General features: G+C 44.1%; 1 protein-coding gene across 3 annotated transcripts; it reads right to left on the bottom strand.

Annotated features, from left to right (window-relative positions):
- Positions 1–5,732: 5,732 nt before the first annotated feature.
- LOC125550784 (uncharacterized) lies at positions 5,733–10,937 on the bottom strand. Of its 3 annotated transcripts, none has more exons than XM_048713906.2 (10): positions 10,782–10,937; positions 10,659–10,702; positions 9,473–9,730; positions 9,231–9,376; positions 9,051–9,159; positions 8,828–8,974; positions 8,462–8,509; positions 8,264–8,377; positions 8,025–8,177; positions 5,733–6,738 (listed from the first exon to the last, which is right to left on the bottom strand). In XM_048713906.2, the coding sequence occupies exons 3-10, from the start codon at positions 9,530–9,532 to the stop codon at positions 5,875–5,877; spliced, it is 1,641 nt and encodes a 546-aa protein (XP_048569863.2). In that variant the 5' UTR covers positions 9,533–9,730; positions 10,659–10,702; positions 10,782–10,937; the 3' UTR covers positions 5,733–5,874. The 3 variants fall into 3 exon arrangements, with proteins under 3 accessions (XP_048569863.2, XP_087371052.1, XP_087371048.1); XM_087514926.1 differs by having other exon boundaries at positions 9,473–9,716; XM_087514922.1 differs by lacking the exon at positions 10,782–10,937 and having other exon boundaries at positions 10,556–10,702.
- Between the last annotated feature and the right edge of the window lie 2,150 nt (positions 10,938–13,087).

The following is a 13,087-nucleotide window of genomic DNA, read 5'->3' as shown; positions in this document are numbered from 1 at the left end:
ATATTGGTTATTGATAACCATAATAATAATCCAGCCATGTTGGCTATTAAAGATTTGATAATATAACCCGGTTTGAAAAACCGATTCCTGTGATATTGAATCGTACTGCCTGTTTAGGATACCTGTGCAGTAAGGGTGATAACCCAATCTTTAGAAGCCAAAAAACTTCCAAATGTTTATGATTGTCATATATGGCGACTTATCATCCAAAGTCAAGCCGGGTTAATCAAAACCACATATATGCTTCAGATATGAACAAAAAAATCTCAAGACAAAACCAAAGATTGTTTCCAAAAGACTTAAGGCAAACAGAGAAAAAATGAGGCTTATGATTCGAATACGATCAATAAACCCTTCCAAAGGGGTTAAGCTAGGATTCGAATACGATCATGTAGTCCCCAGTGGCTTTGGCGTTGTGCCGATCAAGAGGGTACTGACAGTTGTGTTCTCTTTGGTTCGAATACGACCTATGTTTGAACAGGAAGCCCCCAAATGACCTTGAGAGGTTTTTAACGACCTTGATTCGAATACGATCCAAGTCGGACCCAAAAGGGGTTAAGCTATAATTCGAATACGATCAGGAAGCCCCCTAGTGAGTTTGGCAGTGTGCCGATCAAGAGGGTACCGACAGCTGTGTTCTCTTTGGTTCGAATACGACCTATGTTTGAACAGGAAGCCCCCAAATGACCTTGAGAGGTTTTTAACGACCCTGATTCGAATACGATCCAAGTCGGACCCAAAAGGGATCTTCATTTTGAGCCAGAAATTTTCTGGCGGCCTTTAATTTTGCACCAATGTGGCAGTAGCCTCGGGTCCGGGTTATTTTTCCCTCCGATGACCCAGGGTCTTGAATCTCACAATGTTTGCTAAGTCATGTCATCGTAGCCCCCGAGTCTTAAGACTACTCGAGGAGTTGGGTTGAGACTCTCCATGCTTGACCATGATATGACCAATGGATTGCTGGAATATGTTGAATCTCGGTGGGTTAAAATTGACCCGTCCGGTGTGGGCAAGGGCCATAGCTTGATGGCCTCTTTTGTAATGATGAATTCTGTATAAAAAATTAGACAAACGAGAGTAATTGTTCTTGAAGACAATAAAAATGTATCAATAAAAACTTTGACAGGATGGCTTTCACCTGATATTTTTTATGAAAAAGTATTAGCTGTAGGTTGCAGCAACAACGACAGAGGTGGCGGTTTGAAGCGCCGCACTGTGCAGCTCAGAAGTAATCCTCCGGGTCATGTTTGACCCCCCCTTTTTTTGGACTTTGACTTTTCTTTCTGTTGTTCCAACCAATACAAGCGCACAAGAAGGGAGCAGCACGGCGGCTCAATATAACGCGGTTGTAGGCACAAAAACCGCAGCTGAAACGGAGACCGCGGCGGCTCACAATCATTGCCATATGTACAGTGATCATTTGTGTTCTTCGCATAATCCATCCGGATGTTTGACCAATCCATGCTGGTTTTTGTCAGCTCCTCATACGAGAACCTTTCTACTTCTCCTCTTCTGTGTGCGCGGTGGCTATTGGGGAGCAGGCAGAGCCGGAGGCCGGCTCAATGTGAGCAGGGGAAGCGCGAAACAGTGATCCTTCTGAGTCTCTGTAAGTATCTGATTGCAGTTCAGTAGCTCCACTGCAAGATTCACCACTGTGGCTATCAAACAAGTTTATCTTCTAAACGAACAGCTGTGTCAATTCACCGGACAACCTACTACTGAAGAGCATGGTTAAAGCCAACCATAGAAATGCATCTGCAACCTGTGTGTGTATTCCCTGAGCAACTTGGATGTGTAGTGGCACCACAAATATCATACTGTACTTATCTCCCCAAATACTATAGCGGTGAAGCAGACTTCAAATATATATGATGCTTTCAGTTTTTTATTGCGAAAGCCAAGTTCCTTCCTCCATATGTTTGAAAGCGGCAAGTGATCTTTCAGTTTCATCTTGTACTTAGAGGCAGATGCAGCTGCTCAAGGTGCAGCTGCTCGGAGACGGGTGCGAGGAAAACGGTCTCAAAATAGGCTCGCAACCCGGCAACTCGGCAATGGCAACAGAGTGGAAGATGTTAACATGCCAGGACCATTAACTTCCACTCCAAAGCCAGAAAATTTCACGGTATAATCTTCGGAACAACTGAAGATTTTAACATGCAGCTCGGCCGACTGAAGAATCAGAGGAAATGACAACCAGCAACGGAGGCGGCTCGGCGAAACCTGGCTGCGGTGGCTGCCGCTGATGCCTGCAGCAAATACAAGAGTGCTCGGAGGCGACTCAGCCCCAAAGGGACAGAACACGGCTAGGTCGGCTCAAGGTGGCTTCGCCAACAACGCGGGAAGGCCAAGGCGGCTCATAGGTGACCCGGCGGACTGGCTCGAGGCGGCGACGGTGCATTGAAGCAGGCTACAGCGGCGGCTGTTGTAGATGTCGCAGCGGCACGAGGCCGATCGGGGGCAGCTCGGAGACGCAAGGCCGCGGCGAAGGCAGAGACTGCTACGGCGGCTCAGGGCGCCGAGAGGCCGTAGGAAACAGCGATGCGGAATCGGGTCATGGTGACGGCTAGGGGTCAAAGTTGTTGCAGCTCGGCGATGGCAAATCCGCAAGGCTCGAAGGCCACGCAGACCGTGGTGGTTTAGGAACGAGGCGGCCGTCGACTCGGACTTGAAACCGATGCGGAGACCAGCAGATGTAGAAGCGGCCGGGTGGCGGCTCGTAGATGAGGTTGCTCAGGGCCGATTCAACACAGCGATCCATGGCGTTGAAGTGCGACGGCGGTGGTGGCGTGAGGCGGGGCTCGAGAGATGGAACAAGGCACGGTGCTGATCCGGCTCTGTCAGGCCGCAACATGGCCGGCTCACGGTGCGACAACGGGTTGCTAGAAGCGGCAGCGGCGTAGGCAAGGCCACTCAGCGGTGACCCGGCGGCGACTCGGTGAAGCCAGCTCATAGCAGAAAAAAGGAACAGTAGGACCCGCCGGTGAAGACGGGTGACGAGCTGACGGAGGCGGCGCGTCAAACCGGCCACATCGGCTCGGCGGTAACGGCAGTGGAGCGGAGACGGCTCACAGGCGTCGCTCTCCTGCTCGGGCACGGCGGCTCAGAGCCGGGGCCAGTTCAAAATTTTCCCCAACAGCGAGGCGGCTTCAGAGGCGGCGACTCGGATCAGAAACGGCGTGTCCAACGATTCAGAGGCGGGGTCAACCCCGAGCCCGACTCGAAGAAGCACCGGTGGAGGCGGGGCGCGCGGCCGAGCCACGGCACGGCGGCTCAAGGCGTGGCGGCGATTTGAGGTGGCAGAAGACCACGACGGGTCAATGTGTTGACCGAGGCAGACGTACACTGACGAGGCAGGGCTACGGCGGTTCGGTGCGGAGCATGGCACGATGGCAGACGGCAGCTCATCGCGCGGCAGGGTCGCCGGGTGGATAACGGCGATTGCTAACAGATGACTTAGCCAGGGGAGACCGCGACTTGGAGTAGAAGAGGCAGACCAGCGAAATGGCTTGGGGTCGGCTCGAAACGTGATGGCGGACGTACCCTGGTGAGATGAGGCCCAAGCCGGTGGAGGCAGCGGCAAACCGGCGAGGTGAGACCGTAGAGAAAACAACCCACATGCAGGGGTGGCCCGAGGCCTGCTAGTGCTGCGGCGGCTCTTGGCCACTGGGCGATGCTGGACGAGGCTGCGGCGGTTCGGCAAATTTGATGGAGGTGATCCGCCTCGCGGCCGGATACGTGGCAGAAGTAAGGGCGCGCTGAATCGGGGCGACTCACGGGCAACGCGAGGCCGAGCTGAAGACTCGGAGAGCCGGTTGTGGCAGAATATGGGCAGTGCAGGGAGTCCTGGCGACGGCGAAGAATCATGGTGGAGGAGGCAGCTCGGGGACACCGGCTTGAGGCCGTAACGGCAAAAAACTGCGCTGGCCATAGCAGAACCGCGGTAGTGGAGGCGAGGCGGGTCACGGCAATGGCGACTTGAAGCGGCCGGGCGGCTTGGCGCGACCCCAGCGGAGGTAGTGACCCCAATGGAGAGAGCCACGGCGGCGGGAGAGTACGGCCGCGCGGGTCGGGGCAGGGCGGAGCCAGCGTGAACGGATCACACGCAAAGTGGGACAGCGCGCTGCAGAGGCCGCATGTTCCACTTTCCATGCTCCCATGCGGCCTCTCCATGCTTACCTACTCCCTCTTCATGCTTTCATCCGTGCTTCCATCTAACAAGTCTCGTCTATGGCAGAGGCGGCTCAGTTCCGGCAGCTTGATGCGATGTGGTGGGTTCAGGAGGCCCGCAAAAAGATGGAATGACCGATCGGACGCGGTGGGAACGTCGCTTCTAGGAAACCCCTCGCGAGGCACAGTCCGGCTCGGAGACAAGGCCGGTAAGGCGCGGCTGATCTAGCAGCTTGGTGGAGGCCGTGAGAGTTGGAGGCGAAACCATAGCGACGGCTTGTCCGGCGGCGGCATCAGGGATGTACCGGTGGCGGGCGGCTCAGGACGGAGCTGCGGTCGAGGTGGCCGTGGCCGGCTCTAAACATGCCGGCGGCTCGGAGGTGACCCCGGCTGCCAAATAGAGGAGGCGGCTTTTTGGCAATCAACGGATCGGAGTTGAAGACGGATTTGACCCGTCCACACCTGGGTCTTCCTTCGGGTCTTTATTTTAATTTTGCTCGTCTCATGGTAGCAGATTGATCCTGTTGATAAACGCAGCGGCTCATGCTAAATCTTTGGGATCTTCTCTGATGATCCTGTCAACAAAACTGATGGATGATGCCCATAAAAATTTCTGATCTTGATCTAGTAACCTCCAAGTTGATGTTGATCTTTCCAAAACCGATCTTTTCCTCATCCGGAAGATTGCGAATTTCTCGAACCCTGAAAAAGATCCCTTCAAGAACTCGAACACCACCGTGCGCAGGCCCCACGATGGGCGCCAACTGTGTGGAAACGTCACGTCAGATGTCCTAGTGTGAGGACTTAATCGTGAGGCCAACGCATTTATGCGGTAGCTTGAAGGGGTTGATCGGAATCGAGTGATGCAACATGCAAGGCGAAGATTTAGACAGCTTCGGGCCCCGGGAAATATCATCCGGTAACAATCCTACATACTGTTTATGGCTAGATCTCATTATCATCATTAGGGAGTCGTCGTAACTCCGGCTCTCCTAGTTGTGTCTAGACTTAATGATTATTCAACTTGTCCCTCTTGGGGTGCCCTGTCCCTCCTTATATATGTTGAAGGGACGGGTTACATGTAGAGTTCAACTCAGACTTTAAGACTTAACTATTCTATCTTCTCTCCATGGGCTTCTTAACGTTTCGGGCTTCTTAACTGTTGACTTACAATCTGGCTTACCATCTGGTTTAACTGTCCGGCTTAACTGTCTGGCTTAACTGTCTGACTTAACTGTCTGTTTAACTATCTGTTTAACTATCTGGCTTACATGACTGTGTCTGCCGGGTTACATGACTGTGTCTGCCGGGCTACATGACTGTGTCTGCCGGGTTACATGACTGTGTCTGCCGGGTTACATGACTGTGTCTGCCGGCTTAACCTGCTTAACTGTTCCCGCTGGCTTAACCTCTGGTTTAAACAATCTGCCGGCTTACCAATGAAATGCCAAGTCCCAGCCGGGTCATATCTCCGGCCGGGTCATACCGCGGGGTAATCCCCGACACCAAGGGCACACACACATATTTTCGAAAAACATCTTCATCATTATAAAACAATATTCTCAAAAATTCAGAATGAAGCATGATAAATACAACAACTCACTTAAGATATTCTTTCAAACCTTTGTAGCTTAGAAAAATCAAAGTTTATTGTTGGATTACAACATCACACAGTTACCAGTTACACTTACAGTACAAAAGCTGGAGTTACTTGAAGTTTAGGTTATGAAGATTCAAACCCTTCAGTCGCTTATGATTCTGGAGTTCTTCTTGCATTCTCGGCAGGATCATTGGATAGGTAACCAGTAAGATCATTTCAATATCCTCTTTAGTGTATATCAATGTTCTGAAATCTCCAACATTCTGCAACGGTTTCTTCCATTTATCCATTCTGTGTGCAAGCGTGTTCCTATAAAACCTCATAAATTCAATGGCTCCTTTTTTGGTATTGTATGACGACCCGGATCTGTAGAATGACTCCTTCAGCAAAACGTTATATTTCAGCAACACTGACCAGTTCTCACCATAGGGATCATCTAGAGCTTCATGAATATTTGACCTAAGTTCAGGGTCCACCACAGATGTAATATGGTCGCACATATCCAGATAGAATTGAAACCTGTTCCCAAGAGGAATAAGAGAGGCGTGCGTCCCTATCACATACTTCATACCTGTTGCAATGGGAGACTTCATCAATGAAAGTAGATGAACAACATCTTTGGGGATAATAGTTAGCTTGTAGTCAGCAAACAGTGTGTCCATAATAATATTGCTGGCATCCTCATAGTTTTTGCGCACCATAGGAACGGTCTTCTTGAAACATGCAGCTCTGATTTTCACTCTCCCGTAATATGTCACGACAATGTTTGATGCATAAAACTGTACAGGACATATATTAACTTCATGAAGATCGTGTAGTGCTCTGATAATTGATGCCATGAGGCTCTTGGCCTTTTCCGCTACCACCCAATAAAACCAATGGTTTCTCATCTCACCAACAAACTTGACAGTGTGCATGATTGGTTTCAGACTAGTGATGTACTGGGTGAGTGGCATAGATGCCTCCCCTTCCTGTTTGTGCATAAAAGCATGCGAAAATAATAAGTATGTGATGAGGTCAGACAAGCAATGGTTGATAAACAATATATGCACTCATTACAACTCACAAGGACTTGAAGTGTAATACAAAGAAAATAAAGGGATGCCAACACCATTTGCGGTCACTCAATTAGAAGCGGAGAAAGCGAATGATCAATCCATGTAAATGTTATTTGGTTATCAATGCTTGTATTTATCAAAAATTGGAGGTGTGAGTCTTCCAGAGTGTTAACTATTAGCAATTGAATAGATAAATGAGTGATTATTTTTCCCATTCATTATCATAACATTGTATTTGCAAAATAAAATGAGATAGAACCCTTTTTCCAAAGTGCTTTGCCAGATTGGTGGTTAAATAATCAGCTACTAATATAATTGGTGGTGCGAAGTGACGGGACAAGTGTTGTGGTCATAATTTTGTCTTAGTTTTCTTTAGAGGCTACTAACTTGGCTTTAGTAGTGCACTCCCTTCAATTTTGATTGAATGGCATGTCACTCAAATGAGTATCGATGTATGTGTATAATGCATAGACCATGGAGGATGGATGCACACACAAGCACATACCAACGACCCACACACCCATGTAGAATTCTTGACAAATTGCTATGTTCGAACTTTATTCATGATAGTTGTGTGATTTGAGTAAAAAAATTGTACTAGGCATACAATTTCACTAAAAAAATATGATGAGTTTAAAGGCGCTAAACTAACTTGCAAAATAACACAAATGATGACAAGTTTTAATTACTAGAAAGCACATTGCTAAATAGATATCAACAATGTTGGATGGGGAGAACATAGCTCAAATCAAAGATGAAAACCTTGTCAACTATTAATTTCAAAGGACCTATCCAAATTCTCCCATGTTGACAATCGAATTTGGGCTCGTTCCACAAACACTACTCACACTGAAAAGATCTACTTCCTAGTTGTTTTAGGTTTTTTCTTCCTCAATTCACAGTAAGCTGAATAGATTTGCTTTGAACATTTATGTCATGGAGATGCATGTAATAATGTGTTGTTGTTGTGGATTTCCTCAAGATTTTTCATGCCTTTTTTGGGTGCCTCCCAAGTATTGCCATGTTAAATACCCTAGAACTACCAAGTGGTTACCAAGTAGGCTCCAATGAGGACTAATATAAGGTAAAACCTCTGGTAAGCCGAGCCGAGTTAGTAGAACATACCCTGGCTTCAATATCTAGGTTAACAATAAACTGAGTCTCTTAAAGCCAATAATTAGAGTGGACACAAAACAAACCTGATCAAGAAAAGCCGGACACAACCATGTTGGTACATGCACAGCGTCTTTCACTACAAACTCTTGATTTCCCGCAACTTCAAGTTTTACATCTTTAAGAAGGTAATTTGTTTTGGTATGTTCTGCATCCACGCCAAAGTTCTTAAACAAGACCTACATTCATAAAGACATATATATTGTGTAACAGAGTAAATATACATGTACAACCAGAAAGTCTACATGAAAAAAAAATTTGCAACCTCTATGTTATATTCCAGAGAAAGTTGGAGGTCTGGCTTTGTATAGATCTCAGCAAGTAGACTAAGAATCTCCATTGTCCCAACACTAATAGTTGGCTGGCAAGGTTCAAGAATCTGCAGAGCAATCATTGGTCATGATACCAAGCAATCCCAAATAACATGTTATAGAGAAATGGGACTGATGCAAATTATGCACACCTTTGAAATGAATTGAACTACAGCAAGCATCAACCCTTTCTGATACGCCTGCAAAAATAGTTTCGGTAGAAGAGTCAGACCATGGACGTGGCATTTGACATGTTTGTAATATATGCACAGTTGCCCTCTTTTCTATCTATTAGCCAAAATGCAAACCATGCAAGATGAGAATTGCTAAACACCAATAAATCTCTAAATATAGGTGAAATTCTGACTTTAGAAGTAGCCATCCAAAACAAGGTAGACATATCATGTAGAACAGAGAGAACACGGAAGTTGAACTCGGCAACCGCATTAACATTGTCAGAAGAAGCATGCACACGTCAATTATGTCACAAAATGCGTATTCCAATGCAAAAGCAATACCTTTACTATAAGAGGTATTAGGCCATCTACATAAGTGCTTGGGTCCTGGTTCCATTGAATGGCGAATTTTCCAAACCAAATACCTATATTTTTCAGTAATGTTCGTTCGCCTGAACAAGATTTGGTAATATCGGATCGTAATAATATCTGCATAAACAAACACAATAATACTTGAAAAATTGTTTTTGTATCTTTCATATGTAGCTCTCAGAGTGAGGATAACCTTGCAGTTCGCGTATGTAGCTTTCAGTATTTCCATGTCCAATACTGGTGAGTTTACTTTATGAAGGAACATTAAACATATGTCATGAAAATTTGGGTCGATGCATACCCTGCAATTGCGCAATTCATCATGGTTACGAAATTTGCTCAAAACTGTGAAGAACACAAATAACTGTGTTACCTTTGCATGACCATGTACTGTGCAAACCAAGGATAATATTGTTCCATCAACACTTGATAAAATTTGAATCCATTAGCTTCTATATTATCAATGGACATACCGTAAATCATGAAAAAGATCTTGGTCCGAATTTCATATGGAGGAATCTAAGGTGAAAAGGAAAATCAATTAGCCACCAAACGCAAGTCATATATTCTCTAAAGAAACACAAATCAATAAATTGCTAAAAAAAATATACAAACCTTAATGGGTGTAACCCTTTCGTCCGCTGCTGCTAAATGTGTGCGGATATGTAATGACATCTTGTTGAATTTTATTTCCTGAATAGAGACCGTTTTCCTTTTTGATATACTTTGAAAGAAGGTGTTCCAAACCTATATATGAAATCTTTGCTATCTTGACCCCTACTGAGGAAGCTCCTATTCCTTTGATCCAAAATTTGAGTTGACATCACAGAACCATCTGCTCCTTACATAAACTCTATTTCTGGAATTCACAGCCTGTGCCAAATTTTACAAAAATCAAAATGATCAAATTCAAATATATCTGACTTGTTTTGTTCTTTTTTTTTACTTACTGCTCAATATATTACACTTACAATTCTGAAGAGAAATTCCTAAATCATTTTATACCCAAGATCTGAACTATTTAGATATTCAGAATCGCATTCAAAGTTTCAAACCTACTTGAGCCAGATTTACCCAAATTCAAATTTTAATGCATGCACCCCAGCAGTTTGCCCCCTTTAGCACCTTAGACTGCATGCGGGACTGAGACAGCAATAACTCTATGGCCTCTCTATCTGGACACAATCAGTCGAACTTACTGCGCTGCAAGTTTACAACCATAAAAGTGTCCTAGGCAAACAGAATAAAAAATTGTACAGGTCTATATGGAGTACACAAATTGGCACAAGACAAGTGTTTGTTATTCATAAAAGAAGTAAAGAGTTCCCACAAAAAAAAAAGTAAAGAGGCTTTCCCCGGAAGAGTGCAGGCGTTTTTTATTTTTATTTTGATAATAGCTGAAGAGTATACTTTTTTTTTGCGGGGAAGCTGAAGAGTATATATACTGTTGAGGAGGGATACATCTCTTCCTTTCCCATCAAGAGGACTGAGAAAATATGCAACGCATCTGATACTGTAACAGAGGAAGAACCGGTGCTCAAAGAAGGAGAGTTCGTCAAACTAATTACTCCCGCTAATAATCCAAAAAAAGCTGACACTAATTACTCCCTATAACATGATGCAACTTCAGTATGTATTTGATTGTATTCTAAATAAAACAAATAAAAAGGAAAGAGTTTTTGGGTCTCAAGAACTGACTCGAGATTCAGGTATGCGCGAAAGGTAGGTAGAGGATAATTGTCATGCATCATCATCCATGAAAAGAATTGAGAAACTTTTTCTGGCAAAAATCTCAACTAACCTTGAGAGGACCTTCCTAGTCTCCAGGCTCCAGAGATGTCGATCCTAGATAATAAGTGTGATTAGCTTGCTAATGAGACCGGTTATAAATGAAAAGGGAGAAGGCACGGTAGTAGTTGTTGACCTGAGACGATGGTCACGACGCGTACCGGTGAAGGGTACCGAGCGCGTTCGGGCGGTAAAAGGTGGTGCCCTTCCACCCCATAATATATATGGAACGAAATTTCTATGCAGTTGACAATAGGAATTATGATTGATGTAGACACGCAAGATTAGACCAGCCCAAGATTAATGGTCGCATGCATCTTTCAAATGCAGAGGACGGGGATGAGCCTTCTTTTTCAAAAATAAAATAAAATAACAAGTGAAACTAAATAATCTGTCACCAGCTCCGGCCTATATGCAGGTACGCCAATGTCCATGCACACGCACAGCAACACTTATTAGCCTAAAAATGTTCACGCTATCCTTCTTTGAAATAACCAAAGCGCTGCGAAAAAATATTGAACATTTACCGCTCCTAATTTTTCTGGCAATGTGACAAGCAGAAAATGTAGATTAGCTAAGCGGGACATTCTTCGTAGGCAAGGATCAAGGCGGACTTGGGATTGATAAATCTTGAAATTTGAAAATGTTTCGTCAGCAAATGGCTGTACAAGCTCTTGACTGACAACGGAATAATTGCTAGGAAACAAGTACGTCCAAAAACTTGTTTCACGTTCGGGCAAAACTGTCTTGCTCACCATTCTGTAAATATTGATGCAGATCAAACCGGAGTCCTTTGTAGCTTCGTAGGTAATGGTCAAATTAGGAGGTTCTGCCTGGATACTTGATTTCAAGACACGCCACTCGCTCTTCAACACCAAGCGGCCAAGCCTCTACATTATAGTGCAAGAGAAAGAGGTGTTTGTAGATTCTGTTTTAGGCTGGCCAAGCTATATGAGAATCTGACCTAACCAAGATTCTGTTTTAGGTGCAATGATTTTAAGTTCTGTCGGGCTTTCATTTAGGATTAGTGGACCAAGTGGTTATATCTGGTTCAGTGGTTGATGACGATCAACTTATCACAACAATCTGATGTGCCCCGTTGGTGGTGTTATAAATCCGTGTGGGAGAGTGTGCCTTATTGTGCGCAACTTGGATTGGGTGACGACGATTTTTTCCTTTAACTAAACGAAATTTTCCAAAATAAATTGTAGGTTATTTTTCGAGCTACTGTATGAATCCATATGTGATGCTCACTGCAATGCGTGAAGGATCAATCACTTATGGCCTTTGGATGCCTCGAGTAGCACATGATACGATTCAACCGGCTTGGATGCCAATACAATAATACACTATGCATATAAATCATGTGATCCTAATCGTTTGGGTCATGTTATATCATTTTTTTACTGTTTTAGTGTGAATATTTGTTACAATAAAGTTGTGTGCATCATACAATACAAGGATGAGGGTTTAACATTTTTCTTATTTGTTTCGGTCATGTTATATCCTTTTTTACTGTTTAATTGTGAATATTTCTTACAATAAAGATAGTTGTGCATCATACAATGCAAGGATGAGGGTTTAACTTTTCTTTTGGAAGAAAAAAAGTCAAACATTTAAAATGCCTTAATTTATTCACCACATGTGCTTGAGTATCAACATATTCCAAAACTAATAAAGATGCAAACACGCCTGTAATTCCTCCCTGATAACTCCAACCAATTACATAAGCTTGCCGCATCAACACAAGATATACCTTCCATGAGGCCACTTCCAATGCATTATTGCTTACATGAGGTGTTAAGTGCATTAAAAAACTTAGCAACTACTACCTCCGTCCTGGTTTACTGGTCCTCTTTGTATTTTATGCTAAACTTTGACCATAGATTTAACTAAAAAATATTAAGAATCCAACGATATTTTTTATGACATGCATTAACATTTTGTTAGTTAAATTTAAGGTCAAAATTTGGCACAAAATACGAAAGGGATTAATAAACCAAGAGGGAGGTAGTAGTCTTCTCAATGCACACGTGTTTGACTTTTGTAGCTATGTTTTCCTCATTTAATTATTTAACAATTAAACTTCTTCATGCATTAGTTAGTAGTTATTTTTCATAGGTCCACGTGCTTAACATCGTTTCTTCCTAGATCACCATAAATGTTCACTATCCTCTTTAATTGTTTTTCCACATCAGTTTTTTGCCTATATGACACCCTTAGCACCTGTACACCATGGAGTCATTGCCGAGTGTTGAAGTCGACAGCCAAAAAAATCAGTTCTTAGGAGTGCACCCTTTTTTCTCATAGGTAGGTGTTAAAAAAGAAATGTATTGTGCTTATCCAATGAAGTACTGTATATTCTAAAGAATTACAGCCAAAAGTTGTGTGCATCATACCATACGATGCAAGGATGAGGGTTTAACTTTTTTTTGGAAGAAA

Source organism: Triticum urartu, chromosome 1A, assembly GCF_056163025.1.
Source record: "Triticum urartu cultivar PI428250 chromosome 1A, HENAU_Tu73, whole genome shotgun sequence".
NCBI lineage: Eukaryota > Viridiplantae > Streptophyta > Magnoliopsida > Poales > Poaceae > Triticum > Triticum urartu.
Note: the sequence above shows the minus strand (reverse complement) of the source record. Positions and strands in the feature narration are given on the sequence as shown.